At 52.1% G+C, this 19,234-nt stretch overlaps 3 protein-coding genes across 3 annotated transcripts; 1 reads left to right on the forward strand and 2 right to left on the reverse strand.

Annotated features, from left to right (window-relative positions):
- Positions 1–1,019: 1,019 nt before the first annotated feature.
- Positions 1,020–6,188, reverse strand: CSUI_007638 (uncharacterized protein). Its single transcript, XM_068067783.1, has 6 exons — positions 5,937–6,188; positions 5,293–5,376; positions 4,271–4,538; positions 3,591–3,734; positions 2,694–2,880; positions 1,020–2,305 (listed from the first exon to the last, which is right to left on the reverse strand). Exons 1-6 carry the CDS (start codon positions 6,081–6,083, stop codon positions 2,101–2,103), a joined length of 1,035 nt encoding a protein of 344 aa, XP_067920240.1. The 5' UTR covers positions 6,084–6,188; the 3' UTR covers positions 1,020–2,100.
- Positions 6,189–7,532: 1,344 nt separating this feature from the next.
- Positions 7,533–8,917, forward strand: CSUI_007639 (uncharacterized protein). Its single transcript, XM_068067784.1, has one exon. The coding sequence runs from the start codon at positions 7,882–7,884 to the stop codon at positions 8,188–8,190; it is 309 nt and encodes a 102-aa protein (XP_067920241.1). The 5' UTR covers positions 7,533–7,881; the 3' UTR covers positions 8,191–8,917.
- Positions 8,918–10,929: 2,012 nt separating this feature from the next.
- Positions 10,930–19,156, reverse strand: CSUI_007640 (serine threonine specific protein phosphatase). Its single transcript, XM_068067785.1, has 2 exons — positions 14,913–19,156; positions 10,930–14,101 (listed from the first exon to the last, which is right to left on the reverse strand). The coding sequence occupies exons 1-2, from the start codon at positions 17,151–17,153 to the stop codon at positions 11,987–11,989; spliced, it is 4,356 nt and encodes a 1,451-aa protein (XP_067920242.1). The 5' UTR covers positions 17,154–19,156; the 3' UTR covers positions 10,930–11,986.
- Between the last annotated feature and the right edge of the window lie 78 nt (positions 19,157–19,234).

Raw genomic sequence — 19,234 nt, forward strand, 5'->3', positions numbered from 1 at the left:
AACGTGAGTCCGCTACCAAAATATGGAAGGAAAACCGAAACTAGTGAGTTGATCTTGAACTTGTTTCAAACGTCTTTCCTCGGCATGATGTACGTGGCTCTGCGCCACTGAAGCTGACTACGCGATCTAGTTGAGACGAGTAGACTGGATCTGGCACCGGAGGCGTAACCCCTGTATATCCCTAGCTGGGTGTTGATTCGAAGACAGTCGAGCTGACTTGGGGCTTTCCGGCAGAAATTTTGTGGGAGCCCGTTAAGAACAATGATACTGCTCGTTCGAGCAGCTGTGGGAGGGTCCTAGCAAAAAAGCCGTCGACGAGGAACTAACGACGAATTAGGCGGCGTGTTTAACTGACACCGGGTGACCAGTCACGCAGTTGAGAGTGTCTAAGCGGAGAACTAACGCTGATAAAGGGGACAACTGAAAGGCTGACACATCATCCGGAGCTGTAGCAACACAGAGAAATGGGTTGGCCCTTCGAAGTGCCAAGATAGTTTTCTAGTCTCCCTGGTATTTCACATTGCGCTGACGTACTCCTGCAAGCACACCAATGATTTCCTAATCCGTATACTAAACTCCCCGAGGACACCGTGAATTCGCGAGGCAACCCTCCAGAATGCTCCATGAATTGAAGTTCAAAGTTTCATGCTGTCTGTGTACCAGGCAAGCTGTTGTCCTCCCACTGAGCTAGTAGCATATCTCTGAAAGCCTGACGGAAGGATGTCATGCGACTCTTCGGGCTTCGTTTCTCGGGCACGGGGAACACAGTGGTTGCAGGTGTCAAGGTTTACACCATAAAATACAAGCGTACGCGGGAACGAAAGATGGGTGTGGTGCAGCCGAGCGAGATCCTGGTGCCACAGGAGAAGTCTTGACTTTAAGCCGATACAACACTACTGGTGCGTGAAATGGGGCTGACGTCTTCCTCAGAAACAACAGGTTTCGCCTGGCAGTCTATCGCATTTGTTGGAGACGCACTCAGCAGGGCACGAGGCGTTTGCTCCGACACACCTAACTTGCAACCATATGGTACCTCGCCGCGTAGGTACACAAAAACTGACGTAACCAACTGAGAGCCACCAGAACACAGCTGTACGATCACATCGGAAAATGATCCGGTCTCAAGCCTTCTACAAATCTGTGTTCTTCCCCTATGCACCACGCTGCTCGGGAGACGGCGGCCGCGGTCTTCCCGGAAGGTAATACAGGCCCATTCGAAAAGATGCGGGAGCCACCCGGTTTCCCAACAATTCCGTGCCGCACGCACGCGATGAGCTATGAGCAGCACGTACATCTTCTGCCGCTCGAGGAGAAGATTCTAAAACTTTCTCTCCGTTAAAGTCACGAAAGTGAAGGTACACACACGCAGGCGAGCCAGTCCTGTGAATTCCGGGTTTTTTCCCGGCATTCCGGGAAAGAAGAGTGGAGAGGAAACTATAGCACTGTGAGAATCAGTAACCGGACTTCGCACTGATGCCTTCAACAAAACTGGTTCTCGCTTACCAGTTGAATGAGGTCTTCGTGCAGCTCAGCTGAGTTGCCTGTTTGATAGGAACCTGGACGACATATCCTCAAACTTTGAGAACAAATCCGTACCATGTCCCCCAAGAAACCTTTCCCCGCTCAAAAAGGGAAGACAACGCAAAGGCAGATAGCACCATTCGGGCATCGCCTCCTTTCACACGGACACTTTGGACTGCTGGTCCACCTTTTAAGCTAAGAATCACACGACCCTGAAACCTGCACCTGGGGCTGGCCAGGCCCTTGGTACGCACGTCAGCGCGTGCACGCACTTCTGGCAAGATCCACCCTCTTGGGAGAATCAAGTGCGTAGACGAAAGGAACAGCAAACACAGCTCGTTTGTGGCTACGCGTTGCAAATTGGCTTCATTGCTGTGACGCGAAGTGGCCGTCAAAGTCTACGAGGAATGAATACACGGCTAATTTCCTCAGCCGCCAATCCCTCCAGCTCTTCGCAAAGTTCTATGATCGGTAGCTCCAGGGTGGTGCCTCTTAGCACGTGTGCAACCTAGCACCATGTGATGAACGAATCTCGCCGGTTATATTGGCTGTTTCTCTGACAGCCTAAAAAGCTGAGGCTTAGAATGCCCATTCTCTTCGGAACGCAATGCTTCCATCTCTAAGAGTTGCGCCCTTGTGAAGAGGAATCTGCAACTGAGTAAGCCAGTAGCCTCTGGATTCGCTGGGATCTTTCCATTGAACACGTAGCATGTTTGAGGGCTCCAAGGCGGCCTTCAGCAACCCGCCCTTACTCAGAGAATGGCTGTACTCGTATCTCAATGACCTGGTGTGACGCAGCAAGTCCACACAAGCATACAGTTTCATGGGGCTTACATCTTTGTAGGCTTGCTACTAAACGATCTAGTATGCTCACGGTCAGGGTACACAAGAGTGTCCAGGCTGTGAATCGCACCAAACTCCTGTGTTTTCGACGAAGATACAAGCCATATAAACTCTGCTGATCAAGAACAGCCTGGTAGGCCGCGGTCTTTCTCCGGGGAACGGTAAAACTCTATACAACAGGAAAAGACACAATATGACTTCTCTCACTCTAACCTAGATAACAGTAGGCAGTCTAAATCACGCTAGTGTTGTCTCAAAAGAACTGAAAACAAGGACTCCAGAGAACTTTCTAGCAACAAGCGAAACTCGTTGTCTGGGAAGGCACCAACCTGTCTCTAAGTCGCAAGTAGGGCGCAAGAGATATTCTCCCTCCATCAAAATTTTGCCGTAGACCAATGACCGCATCCCATGCTTTGACTGGGTGCTGTCTGGAGACAAGGAAATCAACCTCTGTCCACTGTTCGTTCTTTGTCTGCTTCGGGATTGTACCGCCTTGAACGCGAAGTTGTGAAGAGTCTTTATCGCGAAGACAGCAGTGGGCACAACACACACATACCGCGAAAATACGCTAAGAAAGTACGCCAGTTATCCATTTCGAGCCTGTGTCTGCAACGTAGAAAGAAACTTACAAGCGAGAGAAAACAGAACTAAACGGAAAGTGTCGCCCCTCTGGCCTGTATGGATGGTATTCCCTCTCAACTATTTATGCGGGGCGGAATAAGAAGCGGCGTCTACCATTCACTCACCTGGCTCTACGCTTTCCCACACCACTTGAACAAAAGACGCGCGCAGCCACCGAAGCAAGAAATCTTCCCTTCAAAGACTAGGTGAAACAGGAAAGGTGATCAAATGGTCTGTCTTCGTACGCCCTTGCAAAGGAGATCATCTTTTATTCCGAAATACGGGGTCACTCCCCCACGGCCCAAGAACATGTACAACCAGAGGGGAATCGACAGTCCTCTTTCCGAGATATAGATCAGCCTCAGCCGGCCAAGGTGCCTTTTCCAAGCTAACCGAGAGAAGTACTGCGAAGTGTTAGTCTGTTGTGATGTCACATGGCGCTCTCCACTATCTCTGTTTTGAAAACTGAAACTGTCTCGCCCCACGGGCGCTGTATATCTTCGAGAGTAGATACACAGTGTGCACGATTCTCGCTTCAAGTACCAAAAGACACCCAAGAATGCATGAAGGCCACTTTCAAGCCGCGTCACCTCCTGTTTACGTACTTGCTGTGAAGTCGTGAGCAGGTTGAATCTTAACAAACCGTTCCCCGCGCTGGAAGAGATGTGAGGAAGAGACAGTTAACCCTGCTGGCGTCCCTTCGTGAGGTGGACAAAGCTGTGTCTGGATCTCATGGTTGCCTTGCGCAGCTGAGTTCAGCAGAACAAGTCAGAAGAAACGAAGACTGGTAGACGACTCGATCACCTCAAGACAGAGGATTTTGACAGCGACGAGATTCTGAAACACGCATACCTCATCCGAGGGAAGTCCGACTGACTGGAGGAGGCTTGTCTTACGTCTGTCCTGGCCTTGCGTTGACACACGGACTCACAAGCGACACGGTGGGAGACTTCATGGAAAGCTATCTAACAAAATAGGGAACCTCACTACATCTCATCATTTCAGACCGTCACAATCTCCGTGATCGAACTACCAATTGACAGGCTTGAAGCCATGAAAGCCTCCAAACATAGGTGGACGCGTCTCGGGCTCTATGATCGCGAGCGAGTTGCCTGGTGAGGGGTGAGGACAGAGAGAGCTCTTTTCGTGATGAGAAGTCCCCGGAGTCGGCCCTCGTTGCCGGCGAGCCTTTGTCTAGCAACGAAGTACGCCTATGTGATGGTGTACAAGGGTTATGCGTTCCTAGTCCTTCTTCGCTCCTGACTGGCTCCATAAATTCTCTCACCTGCGCATAGGATACGGCTCTTGCCCGAAACAGCATCAAAGCAGACAATGGTGTGAAGCCGTCTTTGTCCGCCATCAGCAATGGCCTCTCCTGTAAGCTCGAAGGCTTCACAAAACCTCGAGAGAAAGTGGCTTCCATCCCCCCCGGGCTTTCTAAACTTCAGATCAGCCGTGTCACCAGCTTTGACACTATCGGGAACACGCGCTCCGCTAGCATCAGCAGATAGCTGCAGTCTTGTACCGAAGCCTTTCACCCACGTGTTGAAAACCTGAAAGCCAAGCATCCGAAGAGTGAGAAGTCGGTCGTCAGAGAAACACAGAAGAATCATCTCCGATGGGACTGGGACAACAACAACGGTGTCTCATGTCACTTGGGGGCTCAAGGAGGGAGAACTTCGATTGGGTGGATCTTCAGCAGAAAGGTTCTGAAGAAGAAACCATCCAAGACGCGTTTGTGTTTTGTTTTTTCTTCTGCGGAACACCGCCAGAGCACTAAAAGCTTAGGCCCTTCTACGAAAACTAAGAGATCAAGATGAAAGAGAATTCACGTGTTCCACTAGCCCCAGAGGGCCTCCCCTCTCGGCAACGAGGGAAAGGAGGAAAGAAACGTCTCTTGCTCCACGAATGCCCATCCCCGTCCAAGATGGGCGGCCACGAAGAAAGTTAATGTCTCCCGCCGAAAAGTATAGGCTAGAGCGACGGGATGAGTAAACGATTCATCGCCACGAACACGTGCTAGAAATACTACTGGTGGACCACTGGCAGTGTCTGCAGGTCGGCTGAAAAACCACTTAAAAAGGGCGAGTAAAGGAAGGGGGGAGTGAGTAATCTCGCCCACCGACAGTGCGCGCACGTTCCGCTGGTTTTCTGTTGAGAAACAGGGGGACCGCCATGTGAATGGGATGCCAACGACGCAAGAAAAAAATTACCACGTACTCCACCTTCGACCACGCCGCCGGAGAGAGACTGTGTCCACTACTTGCTTCCCCAGAAAGTTGAAAGCTTAGTAAAAAGAACGCTCACGTTCGCGCCGACGCGTATACCTTCAAGTCCTCTCGCGCCTCCACTGGCATCACCGACGATGTCTCCCCCAGCCGTCGACGAAACCTGACCGGAAGACGCACCAGGCAAACAAAACACACAGAACAAAAGCCCAGTCCAACACAGGCGGACGGGACTTCTGCAGTCTTCGTGGTTGCCACACGCTGATCCCCCCGGTACTCCATGTTCCTGTCCGGATCTCCTTGCAGTCAGCCTATGGAGCAATTATCTGAAGTGAATAAAAAGAAAATGTCTGCTCGCGACCGCCGCCTAATCCAGTGAGAGCACGCGCGGACTCTGGGTGAAGCGCACCTGACATCTATCCGAGAAAAAGGCTTCTCTTTGTCGGGAATCAGGCAGGCCTAACGCACATAGGGGTCGGGTAAGTGTTACAGTCCCCTGGCCTTTTTCTGCGCTAGGCTGCGCGACCCGCGTGAGTATAAAAAATAAGCTCCCGTCTACATGCGATAACAACTTGGCATATCTGCTTGGTCCTTCCCTTGCCTCTACCGAGTAGGCGAATGCAACCCGAATGGTGGACGGTTCCTGACACACCAGTATTGCAGACAGATGTGGAAACATGGACTACCGAAGTGAAAGACAGGAGGTCCCAACAAAACACGTACCCACAAGGAACTCTGCGAAGAGAGCGGCTGCGTCGAGCTAAGGCCAGTCGCATATAAAGGCGCTTTATGATGAGGAAGGAAGGTCGAGGAATGACACAAAAGCAAGGCGGCCGCGGCCGAAAAAAGCTTCGGACCCTTTCGTCTCATCCTCACCTATATTCGAGATCTGAGAAAGCACGAGCTAGTTAATTCTAGCCATGAAATTGATGGGCTTTCTTTCAGAAGACCTATGAAACACAACGGAGGATAAACCAAGAAACGGAGAGTTTGTTGGGGGGTACACAAAGACACTCCTCACGGCGTCCGCAGCGGGCAAGCCGTTGTCAGGGCTGCACGGGTTGTGTGGTGCAACTTTGCTGGCAACATGCATAGCAGCTTCCTCGAGGGACAGCAAGCCCTTGTTCGTGGTGAACCCAAGTAACTGTCCTGCGAGCTCACGTGTCACGAAGGCAGGAGCGGGAGACGCTCTGTCGAGGGGCAGGTACGCAGTCTATTTGTTTCTTCGGAAGTGAGGTGCGGCTCACGCCAAGGACGGTGCTCAAAGGTATCTATCTGGTGTGACGGACAAGCTGCGTTGTTTGCGGTCGTGTCTGGCGAAGCTTTCGGCCGTACTCGTCAAAGGGTGTCAGTTGTGCTCAGACAACGGCCCCGTTCCTTCCTGGCAGCGTCTGGAGCACACCCGCAGGACCCGCAGAAGCCGGTCTTTCGCCCTCGGCGTAAGTAGCTTGCGCTGCCGCAGTACCGTGGTATATGTATCAGCGCGAAGAGACCAAGCCCCGACGTGGGATGGCCGGTACAAAAAGCCAGAGTGCAAAAGTACAGCTCCTGTAGATCGGCTTAGCTGTTTTGGAGGGCACGCGTTGGTCGAGAGAGTGTACAACGGCGCGGACTCCGTGCAGCACACCCAGCTGCAAACAATGGACGAAGCAAAAAGAAAGGAGCCGCTTCACTTAGCGCCCTCTCCAGCAACGTGTCGCGAGAAAGCGACCTTCGGAGGTGAGGGAAACCACGACGAGTGCTACTTCGGCACTGCAGGGTCGACGCAAAATTCCGCCGACAAGCGTAGCACCCCCAGGGGTGGGGACGCCTGAATCGGCAAAGAAATATCAAGTGCTTTGCTGAGTGAAACGGCAAGCCACCTCGGGCTCGACCAGAAGGGTTTAGGCCTTCGGGGCTTCTCGGAGGTCAGGGATGCCGGCGCGTCCCAGTTGTAGCCATCTGACACCACCTCGGTAGATTCAAGAACGCTTAATCTTGGGGAGCCAGGTGCTCCCTCGTATTTGTGCGGCAAGGTCAGCTAGGTCTGCTCTACGAAACTAACACCCCTCAACGACTACCGTGGTGCTTGCTGAACAACAATTGGAAACGGTTTATCGAGGCTCGCCAGTTTCTTCGGCTGCAGCTTTAGCGTTCGCAGCAGCTTTCTTGTGCGCAAACGCTGCCGACGCACAGCAGAGTCACCGGCATGCAGGGCAGGAACGGCTGAAGCCCAGGGGCTCGTTCGGAAAATATCTTGGATCCCACATAGCTATGACACCCGATCCTCTATTCTTATTAGTGCTTCCTGGCGCCTGTTTGCTGCCAGTCAGAGGAAATTGGGACTCTACTAGCTACCAGTTAGGGGACCGGGTCCTGTGTGGTTCTTTCTTCCCAATGAAGTTCCCATCACTCTTGAGATCCGGCCCACGCGGACATGCCGCCGCCTGCCACCAGGGCAGCCGTGGCAGTGGCCGGGGCGTCCGCAAGGGCCATCCCCGGCCGCCAACGACAAGCACCGGCTAGCCGCTAGCTGACACAGCCGTAACCCCCGCACAATCGGCGGTGTGCTTGGTGGAGGGGAAGCGCCGAGGATAAGTAAGGTAGGTTATCGTGTCATAATAAGTATGCGTTTTGTCTTTTCCGTCGCCCTACTTCACTTCCTCATCTCCAGGGTAGTCGATTCGATATGAAGGTTTCTTCGCTTTGTCTTACTGCGGCTGTTTTGGCCGCAACCCTTCCGGCCCGTGCCTTCGCCATTAAGGCCAAGGCAAGTTCTCCGGCTGCGGGTGCTGAAGCTGGGGCTTTTCCCCCAGCTGCTATGATGCAGAGTGGTACGCGGTTCGCTAAGAATTACAGTGAAGTTGAGATTCCTAACTCCAGCGGCAAATCTGTTATTATTGATCTGAGTTCATTGCCGAGTCAGCGGTCGAGGAGGACTGCGGCGTCTCTCAGCCACCCGCCTAGTGACGCCAGCCACATCCGTCCTGAACAGTAGTGGTTTCAACAAAGACGCCCTGCTGCTTGGAGCGTGCAAGGAAGTGCAGAAAGTAGACTGAAGGCGAGCTGAACAAGCAGTCGGAGCAGGAGTGGTGTCGGACTATCGACAGTGGTGTTGGGTACAGAAATCCTGGGAACTGCTTCGTGCCTGGAGACGGTGACCGCGGGATTCGCAAGTCAGTCGAGATGTGACGGCGACAAGGACTAGCGCTGTGAGCTGCTGAACCGGAAGTGTACGTTACAGCAGTCCATCAGGATCACGTCAGCGTTACAAAGAGAACGACGTCAGCGGTGGGGCACGGTTGATACCGGCTGTCAGCTGCTTAGATAACTGTAACCTAAGCGCGATCCCTGGACGACTACAGGACGATCTCTCGAAAAGTCGAGGCTAAAGGGAGTCCAGGAACTCCGAATTCAGCGGGCAGCTGTAGGACCGCAATGGACACGCAACAGAGGGCAGGGCGGGAATTCTGTATTCGTGACAAGTGTGTGGATGGAGCTGCGGATCTCCGGTTCCTTTAGCAGACAATGCAAGCATTCGCGTATGAAGATGACGCAGGAGTGCATCCGAGAGGCGGGAACGAGGGACTCGTAGTTCCGAATGTGAATGGCGAAGGCGCCAGTCCTCAAATGCAGTTGTGTTTTTGGTCACTGTATAGTTTTTTTCTCTCATGTCGTGTATAAGGAAACTTCGCTGTGGAGCCGGAGGCGTCCGCCCGGGGCGGCAAAGTTGCTAAAACTGGGCAACAGGGGCGACAGCCTGCGCGCTTCTCCCTCCTGAACTGCGGGATCTTGTTCTCGCATGGCAAGGCCGCTGTCTGTGAAAAAGCCAGAACGCTCAAGCGGCGGCCTGGTTTGCTTTAGTGTTAGCGGGAGACAAGCACAATTTCAGCGGTGGCGACCGCGGCGTCCTGCTTCCTAGAGAGGGGAGTCGCCTGTATGTGGAAGGAAATTTAAGAGTAAAGGGCCGGCGTTCCCCAAGCCCTGCTTCAGAAAAGACTGCTGCTCCTGAGGTAGATCGAGAATGGGCTGTCCACGGGCGGGAACCGGTCCGCTTGTCAGTCGAGGAAGAGAATGTTCCTTTAGGAAAAATCTGGTGCCCACTTAGATATAGAAGCTGGAAACAAGCAGACTGAGTTGTCGATGCAGTCTACAGGGAAAGGGGGCACACTTACGGGATCTCGAGTACTCAAAACGATCCCGAGACAACGCGTGGGTGGGGTAGTTGGGGGCATCGCCAGCAAAGTTCTGGCGATCTGTATAGGAAACCGTGGACGCTTTCTCAAGGAGCAGACGGATGGACGGCAGCGCGCGTCGCGTGAGTAGTGATAAAGACCGTTCGACCAGCTAGAGTTTTGTGCTCTACTGCAGGCCGAACCATTCAAAAGAGATTGCCACTGAGCGGAACCCCACCCCGACATTCACAGCGAAGACCAGGCAAATGTAAGCTGATTACCGGTATATATGCGCTGGCTTTGTGTGAGAGCTGGAAGACGGTTCCACCCGGAACCCTAGGGAGACGTGAACGTTGATTTGCCTTACAGGCGATATGCCAAACTCGGCAGTAATACTGACCGTGAACTTGGATCGGGCAGGTCCCTGTGAGAGTCGCCGGGGATGCTAGGGAAATCTTTCCCACCGACGTCTACAGGGTCACAACTGCAGCTCGCGTGTCGGAACGGCAACCCACTATGCCTCTGCCTTCCTTTACGTAGTGCGAACGGTACCTTTCACCTTGCACCAGCGTCCCAGTAAAAGCATCACCGGCTCCTGGTTCATAAGCACCGGGTACAGCGATCATGCGCTGCTGTAACTGCGCGGGGTTTCCGCTGTGAACCCCCTTGTAAGAAGTGCGACGTCTAAGATAGGAGGGGTTCCTCCAGATTAACCAGGGGGGGGGGGCCGCCTTCCACCGTGCCGGCTACGGGGGAGTAGTCTGGGAAAGACGAAAAGATTGCTGCTTACCGCCGCTCTGCACCAGTTCGACTCGAATTGTCCGATGACAGGAGAAACGGCTTACCCGTAGTAAGAGGCCCAGGGACGGTCCGGTTCCACAGTACCAGTTGTGCTGCCTGTCGTACAGCGACTTGAGGCTACCGTAAGGTCCGGCAGCGGTCGTCTGCTACCTGTGGTTCTCTTCGCGGAGAAACTCCTGCACTGAAACCCGGACATGCCCCGGCCAGTGCCATGGGAACGCCGGGAACGGTGCGTGCCCTCCGCAGAAGTCGCGGGCTTTCCCTAGACTGTGCAGCCGAACTCTGTCCGACCCTTTATGTAAAGCCTTTCAGATAACTCACTTTAGCAGAAGCGGTGCCACAGGTGTGCGCTGCCGGCGGCTTCTCTCCCATCCGTGAGGGTTCGATGCCCGCAAGTCGGGGCACTGCCAGGCTCTCCTCAGCAGGGTGGCCTCCTCGTTGCGACCTTCCCGTCTGCTAAGGCAGCGGGCGCCCGGAAGACTCCCCGCTCATTCCTCGCTGTGGTAAGATTCCAGCAACAAGTTCACCACCGGCGTCGAGATAATGAAGTGCGTATTAAGGAGCATAGGTAGCGACATCCGGTTCCGCTTTGTAGTATGTTAAGGCGATAAAAATTGTTTGCGTGATTGACCAGATAACCGTGGCATGGGTATCTACCACCTAGTGCGGCTTTCAACCCGCTTCGCTAAGCGCAGAGTGTCATGGCACTCCTAAGTTACCTCTACGACAGGATCGGCACCTTCGGGGTACCGAGCAAGTATCGCCTACACAAGACCGGGTAGGGTGGTCTGGCCTCATCATGCAAGGCGACAGCCATTCACTCGTCTCCCGGGATAGTCTTGACAAGAATTAATAGAAATGGCGTGGCACATAGAGAGCTCACAGAGTGTTCAGTATTTCACACCTATTGCCCATGGCACTGCCATCAATCAAGCAGACAGCTCGCACCTTCAGGGTGCTCCACAGCAATTCAAGTCTACGACGACGTTTCACTTTCTTCGTCACACGTTTTTCGGAGCACGTGCTTTGACATCAACATCCAGGAAAGTCAGCCAAGGCCTCTGCGGCTAGAACCCTGGTGATGCGTCGCTGGCTCTGTGAAAGCAGCCGCACAAACACTCTGCCGTCTGATGAGACGACCACCACACATTCGCTCGCTCTCTTCTCAGTGGTCCTAAATTGACACAGTAGCATTTCTCTCCCCGAGAACTCTACAGGGGCGACAAGGGTACTTTAGGCTTCACCCGATCTACCATCACGGTCAAAGCAGGATTCTAGAAGCTGCACAGTTCTATGTTGTGAAGTGGGCCTTTTGTGCACATCTGAAAGTGCACCAGGGATCCGAAGAGAAAAGAAAATGTTCCTCGCTTTCGCATGCACGCAACCAGTCACTCCGACGTGCTCTTCTCAGTGACCCGAGGCTAACGGAGGCGCGGACTACTCGCTCCCTCTGTTCATGACTAACCCTAGAACGTCACCAAAACCACTCCTTGGCCTGTTTGCGTAGCCCTAACGTCTCCTTTCAGCCAAAAGGAGGAACAATGACGGACACGGCGAGCCGCTCGGACTGGACTGCGACGTGGCACCTACGACGTACATACGCAACCCAATGAACAACCCGTAAAAAAAAAGAAGCACTGCAGTTGTGCAGACAGCAACATTTACTTGGGAGCTGTAGGAAGGGTGTACAAAGCAAAGTCGAACACACCCTTCAATGATCTATTCCATCCACCTTGCGGGTGGGTGTTGCGGACTCCGTATCGATCTGCAGGTAGCCCGACCACTCTTCATACAACCCAGGATAGACTCAGGCGATCATCACCCTGTTGCTTGAAGCTTCCGCGCATCGCCAGGGTTGTCAATACACCGGCGCTTGCCTTTCCGTTCCGCTCGAGCGACACTTGTGCTCCCGTCGCCATCTCTCCTTTCTTCGAAGATATCTTCGGAGACGTTCGGCGAGGCACATGACGCTGGTTCCTCAACTTCTTCGTTATTCTGTAGTTCTTCATGGTTTTCTCCTAAAGTATCTCCAGTCCTGAATCCTCCTCCTCTATCAACCGGTTTTTGTTCGGTACTCTCGACTGCAACCCCAAACGACGATGAAGCTGTCGGTTTGCCTTTCAGCAGAGAAATCTTCTTAGATGTCTTTTTCTCCAGGCACCCTTTTCCCATCTGTGCAGCACGTCGTTTCTTTGTACACGGCATGCCTGCATCCACGACTGTTCCCCCAGAGAGATCGCTTCTTCTAGATAACATTAATGAGGGGGAACCGACTCGAGGTATATTCGTACCCCCTGTTGAAGATCGTTTGACCTCAGAGTGACGTGAAGGCAACCGTGAATGAAGAGATGCGCGGCGACATTCATCCGGATGAGCTAATGAACCTCCATCAGAAGTACCAGTGCTCGGTGAAGCTGCTGGGGTTTGTCTGGCCGGCACCCTTGTGAGTTCAGACGGCATGACGTTCGGTGACCCAGCCCCAGCACCTATACTTGCAGTATTTGCCTTGATGCCTGACCCCTTGCCTAGGCGGACGGTTACCTTTGCTGGTACACCCTCTTTACTAACAGAAATCCCTAGTTCATTATTTCTATGGTTGCCAAAGCGTGGTGAACATCTCGGTGGAGTTAAGGCTGCGGCTGACATAGCACGAGCAGCTGCTCGACTTGCCACCTGGACAAGTCGTTTAGCAGGGGAAAGAAGAGCATCAGAAAGGAGACTCATTCTTGACGGGGGTGTCGTACTTGTCGTCTCTTCGGTTTCTCCTCGTTTCTGTATATCAGCGAGAACTGTTCTATCCTGATCACTATCTCGGGAAACATTCAAACTAAGAGATGGAGGATGCTTTAAGATGCCACAGGAGGAAAGATGCGGAGAAGACAAGCCATCCTTCGAGGTACTAGCCATCGATAAAGATGTACTAGTCTCGACGGCTGGGGTTTTTGATGAGCTACTACAGGACCCGTGCCGTTGTTCCATTTCAGTTATCGACGAGCAGCTACGTTGAGGAGAAGGCGTCGCGAGGTCCAGAGTCCGTTGAAAATCGCCACTGCTGCATGTCTGTGCAGTTCCGTTATCCGTGCCTACCGACTTGACAAGCCTCTTTACCGTGGTTCCTGTAGGTGCCGAAGAGGTAGAGGGTGCTACAGTCAAACCAGGAGGGGGAGACTTTCGTAGCGTTCCAGCTAGATCCTTGCTTCCAAGAACAGTCTTCCTTTCCGACGTTTTCGATGAATCCCGGGGAGGGGTAAGAAGAGAAGAAGATGACATGTGCGTTCCAGTGCCGTCTTTTAAGGCTAGCCCTGATGTAGATTCTCCTGCCTTCCGGCAAGGCGACCCCCCAGGTGGCGGTAGAGATGGTGAAGCGGAGGTCTGTTCATCCCTACTGCTGTCTGAGGGCTCTGCTGGGGGGACTGCTGATGCTGTTGTCTCGAGCGCATTGCTAACTACGGATGCAGTCTCTGCACTAGATGTCGAAACCATAGAGGATGTTTCAGAATTCTCAGATGCGACGCGAGGGCTACGACGAGCACGACAAGAAGTGATCGTTTGACTTTCAGATGAGTATAAGAGAGGCCGTTTCCGAGGTGGTGTAGAGGAGACTAAGGCCTCCGATGATGATGGTGATTCAGGCCTGTTTGGAATGTTCCTTGTACTTTCTTCAGATTCCACTGACTCCTTTGTTCTTGAAGCCGCGATAGAAGTCCCTCCTTGTGGCTTGGAAGGAAGCGAGAAACCACTGCAAGGAGGAGTGACCGGGGGCTGACAAGAGGGGGTACTTGACGGTGGAGGGGGCCCTTCAACCCAGATAGCTACACAGCTGATATCATCACGCTTTGCTCCTTTCCGGATCGCAGGCTCACCATCTGTTTGCTGCATCGGTGCGTGACGAGCGCCTTGTACAGCAGCTGGTACGAAAGGCCCATTGAACGCCTGAAAAGCAAAGGCGAGATGAGGTCGGGGGAGCAACTAACTTAGGCAAAGAAATCACAACAAACCAATACCTCCTAGACAATGAGCGGGACTACGAGGGTGCCCGCCCTCCGGAGTCCAAGGGAGTTTCGCTACATTTCAGCTTCCAGGAAGATAAGAGGTATTTAGGAGCAAATGTGGTGGATGTGACCCCGTGTGGAGAGGTCACTTGGCTAGAATCTCCTTGCTGCTTCCGGAGAGTTGTCTCTTCACTTGCTTCATTCTCCATCGCTGTAAAATACACTCCTCTATCGGACTCACAGAACGAACGAAGCGGAGCTGCTACGAGACACAAACAAGGCTAGTCAGTCTTACAGGTGAAGCATCAGAAGGGGTACAGGCATGTGTACGTATCTAGGTTCATACAATCATATGCACATGTCACTATACACATATGTATGTGTATATAACCATGCATCTTTGTAGCCATGGGCATATATCATGAAACACACGCGAAGTCACTGCTTCGTTTGCACTCATCACCACCACATCACAGAAGAAAGAAAAAAAGACGTCTTCTTTATCTTGCCGTTCGGCTTGAAGTTCCCAAGTAGGAAGTGGAGTCGGATTGAGTCAGTCACCAGCCTTGCCTAGGTTACGTTTCTTGTACATCTCGAGAAGGAGGAAAGGAACCCGCCACACGAAACAGAGCCTTTCAGTAAAGAGAGAAGAGGTGCGCTCTCTTTGATCAAGAAGTACGGGGTGACTGCGTACACCACTTGTAAGGATAGAACCTTCCCATGCCGACAAAGAATGAAGAGAGAAGACTTACCCTATCAGCTGCACGTCTCCTTGCGACTTTAGCAATCATTTCTGCGACATCCTGAGCTGTGGTGACGAACTCAGGACTGAGACCGGCAATTCTTGCCTCTTCGGGGCTGACTGCAAGAGAAGCAAAGATTTCAATTTCTTTATCAAAGAGATTGTCAGCTACCCCGTCACTGAAAAGAAGAATGAGGTCTCCAGGTTGGACGACAAGAGGTTGAGAGGCGCCTTCGGCCATATCGGCAGAGTCTCCCGCTGTATCGATCCGTTGAAGAACATCAACGAATCGATCATGCCCCATAGCACGTAGATTTTCCCATTCGTCTTCTGCTGGTAAGTTGGAGAGCTGAAAGGGAGCCCCATTAGCCCATCTTTGTTCTGTTGTTCTCCATCGAATCTTTCGAATAAGGCGTGGAACTTGTGCTGGACTTGTTGAAAGGAATTGAATAGGAGAGACAGAGGCACACTTGGGTGCGCGAAATTGCATGCTCCGAGGTAACATCTGTCTTCGCAACACCATAAGGACACTATCCCCTAAGCACGCTACCCCTAGCTTGCCACTACGTCGATCAAGGACTCCTACCACAGCTGTGCTTGATCCCCAGGCATCAGGACGTTCAAGACAAACACGGGAATGTGCATCGCTAAGGAGTTGTCGAGCTCGTGCATTGACACCTAGTGAATGAAAAGATGGAGAAGAGAAATACACTTTCTCTTTGATCAAAGAGACACATGTCTCCGCCAATCCTGTTGAAAACTTCGAAGCATCTACACCTTCACTTGCCCAGCTGCCAACACCATCGAAAACGCCGAAAGCGCCCTCTTCTTCAAGATAAAAGTAAGCATCCTCACAAGGCGTTATCTCCCCTTTAGAAAACCGACAGGCACCTCCAGAAAGACGGAAGCATGGAGTGGCAGCCCCAGACACACTCTTGGAGGATGTGGAGATAGAAGAGATCTTCTTCCTTCCTGCTTCTTCTGTCTGTGTTTCAACTGAAGGACAGCAGCATTCCCCTCCAGAGACAGGTTTCGCTTGAAGAGATGCGGCGACGCTAGTAGAAGATGGCGGGAGAGATTGTTCTTGATTTGACCGAGGGCTACTATTTGCTATTCTTTCGCTTCCTTTTGCGTCACTGAGATGACCAGGAGGAGGAGTTGTGGGTGCAGGCTCTTTCGGTGAAGTTAAGACCTGTCTCCATACCCGATACTTCTGAGGATCAGCAGGTACTTGAGGTAAGCGAGGAAGAGCCCTTTCCAAGTGTTCATACACCACGAGTGGGGCATATGCAATGGCTTCTTCAAGAGCTGCACAATCTCTCAAAAGAAAACCAGATTTTACTGCCTCAACACCTTCGCTCGGCAACTCAGTTAAGAAAGATTCAGCAAGCTGTTGGACGCTTGCTCCTCCCACAGTTGAGCAACCACGACTACTGTCGATTCCTAAAGAATTTTGGTAGTGGGCCTGTTGGCGAGCCTGGAATTCTCCTCTTACACGATCTCCCAGGGCAGCCCGATGCCTTAAGTCTCTAAAGAGAGGTCGGATATAAGTCAGAAAATCTACCGCTCGTTTCACAAGATAGATTCCTTGTCTGAATTCTTTCAACTTGTCTTCGTCAGTGGGTCCTGTCCCTAAAGCCTTCGAAGGAATAGAAAACAGAAGAGAACTTTGACCGCGATCCCCAGAGGGGGCAGATCCACCCCTACTAGGGGGACTTATATGAGGAGCAAGACGTGATGTCGAGAAGAAAGGCGGGGAAGGATCAGGAAGATTAACGAACGTTGAGCTCAAGTGGACATACACCAGAAGTTCCCCGATATCTTTCTTCGTTGAGACTTTTTCCACCTTGCCCTCACCCCCATCTTGTTTCGAAAGATTCTCGATATCATCTGCTGGCACCACTTCAATAGAATCAATATCTAAGATAGATATGACATTACTCCAAAACTGAATGCCCGTGTCATTCAGAATCACTTTAGCTTCTTTCCACTTATAATGAGATGGATTGACACCGGCTCTTCTTCGTCGTGACACCTTCTCGCACGCCGTGGTGTTGTTCGTATCATTATCTGATCCATTCTCTTGTGAACAAGGTACCGTCCCCCCGGGGATCTCCCCATCTTGAGATTCTCCATCCCCCTTCAGCACGTCTACTGAAGTCGTCTCCGTTCCTCCTTCTTCTCTCAGACCAATAGGCAGTAGCAGACGTGAGGTGTAATGACACCGCGGGCCAGGAGGCAGAGGGGACATCTTTCTGACCAACCAAGTCTTCACGCCTTCCTTCGTCGAGAGAGAGATGACGAAGGGAGTCGATGGGGGAGGTAGAAGCGAGAGAGACAGAGAAGAGAACTGGACTTCTGCTACTAGAAGGAATGAGGAAAATCGTTAATACTAGAGAGAGACAGAGAGAGAGAAAGAGTACTAGAGGGCTTCTGATAACAAGAAGTGATTGAGAAAGGGATCAGTCCGTCAAACAAAGAGGACAGCTGAAGCAAACTAATGAACAGGTTCGCCAGAGTAGAGCGAAGACACGACTCAGAGGAGGAAAGGGGAGAGACTAAAGCATCTCCTCTGTGAACGAAACAAAGCATTCCTTTCTACGTTTGCACTGACCTATCCACGTGCTATCCTTCACACCAACGCCGATTACGACGAGGGGAAAAGGATCCCAGGAGGCGTTGTCGGTGGCAGGGGTTTGGAGAGAGGGCTTTTTCCTGTCCAAAGAAGGAAGAAAAGGAAGCAGTGTGTATAAGGAAAGAGCTCAAAGAACAAGATAGCGGAAGAGACGTCCAAGTGATACAGAGAAGCCCCCACACAGAAAGAACAAGACAGAAGACGGAGATGCCGACGAGCTATTCGGACTGCGAAAAAACTCAGCTACTGTAAGATGATGGAAGGAGTTGTGACTCTACAAGGCTGAGAGAGGAAAGACGGCCGAGAGAGAAGATTTACAAGGTAACTTCCCTTGCTTTGACAGTCGGAGAAGAGATTCTCTACTGTGGCGAATTGTCATCTCTCTCTTTCTGGGTCTCGATATCTCGAGAACGAGGAGAAAAAGAACGGAAGTGACACATTCTCTGGGCTACTTTCCTTTGAACGCTACTACCGCAACGCAGGCTTGCTTGCGTGCGTGGTTGCTAAACGTCAGAGCCGCTGTAGGACAGCGGGATAAGGAGGCTTAGAAAACAGTCGGAATTCACAGGTATTCCTCCGTTGCCTTCTGACCTCGTCTCCACTCCACGGTTCATGGTAGAAGTCGACCCGCGAAACAGTGGCAGATGGGAAGAAGTTGAGACAGCTTGTCTTTAGGTGGTAGATTGAAGCCGTTCCTTTCAAACACCAGTTACGTTTCTACACTTCTTTGGTCGAGCAAACTCAGTACTATCTCCAGTCGATGATGTTGGAAGCGGCCATCCCTCCTCAGTGAAGTAGATTTCTTTAATCACGAGGGAGACAAGCCGTTCATTTCACATCCATCTACACTAAAATCCGCCTCCATCATACCCCTCCGCGTGATGATCTACGGAGGGAATGGAACGACGCCGCGAAGAAAAGAACCGGCCTAGGTAAATGTTCGGGGCCGTCCCCTTAATACTGCTTTCAAGACTGCTATCCTCGAGCTAATCAAGTCGTCTCCTTGTTTGTCGAAAACACCGGAACACGTCTTCCCGCCTTCTGAACATCCGTTTCTAGGGCTGTCTTAGAAGGCGCCGGCGGGAGATAGGAAGGACAGTCGTGAACAGAACGGCAGACACCATGAAGAGACTGGAAGTGTTTTTTCTCCCGTGTCAGTCGTTGTTCTCGGGCTCTTGAATGCGTGGCCTCTCGTTCTTGACGAGAAAAGAACCGGGACCCCAACTGACTAGAGCGAGGCAGGGGGGTTAGTAACAACTCATCAGACAGCAGACTACACCCTGGGAGAGAGATTTGCTGCTACTCCATCATCACTCGATTCGAAAAGGCTATAATGAGGAGACATGAGGGCTGTTGACAAGAAAAAAAAAACGCACATCCGTGGTGGTGGTGGTGGCCTCGGTGATGATACCGCCGCTGATACTGAGGAACTGAAGGAGGAAGGAGGCCCGGGAGAAAGGAATGATTCCCCAACAGCAGATGTGAGGCCTCAGAGACACGAGAAACAAAACAAAAGGAACGAATGACGCCTCTTTTCTCCCTGGCGCCGACAAAAAAGAAAATTAAACCACGACGAAGCACACCCGACAAACAGTGTGCGATCGAAGAACAACTCTCTGTCTTCTTTCGGACACGGCTCTCCCCCTCCTCCTCCTCCCCGGGGAGCGATCGCAGCAGACGTAGGGAGAGGAAGGGGG

The sequence above is a fragment of the Cystoisospora suis genome (genome assembly GCF_002600585.1).
Source record: "Cystoisospora suis strain Wien I chromosome Unknown contig_4097, whole genome shotgun sequence".
Classification (NCBI taxonomy): Eukaryota; Apicomplexa; class Conoidasida; order Eucoccidiorida; family Sarcocystidae; genus Cystoisospora; species Cystoisospora suis.

Excerpts from the sequence above, each read along its gene's own strand:
- CSUI_007638 (XM_068067783.1), bottom strand. The coding sequence starts at position 6,083 with ATGAGACGAAAGGGTCCGAAGCTTTTTTCGGCCGCGGCCGCCTTGCTT. Across the intron at positions 5,377-5,936 it reads CTTCGCAGAGTTCCTTGTGG|GTTTCGTCGACGGCTGGGGG; the intron begins GTACGTGTTTTG and ends TCTTCCGGTCAG. Across the intron at positions 2,306-2,693 it reads TACTTGCGACTTAGAGACAG|GTCATTGAGATACGAGTACA; the intron begins GTTGGTGCCTTC and ends GCGTCACACCAG.
- CSUI_007640 (XM_068067785.1), bottom strand. The coding sequence starts at position 17,153 with ATGTCCCCTCTGCCTCCTGGCCCGCGGTGTCATTACACCTCACGTCTG. Across the intron at positions 14,102-14,912 it reads GGAGACGTGCAGCTGATAGG|GCGTTCAATGGGCCTTTCGT; the intron begins GTAAGTCTTCTC and ends TTTGCTTTTCAG.
- CSUI_007639 (XM_068067784.1), top strand. The coding sequence starts at position 7,882 with ATGAAGGTTTCTTCGCTTTGTCTTACTGCGGCTGTTTTGGCCGCAACC.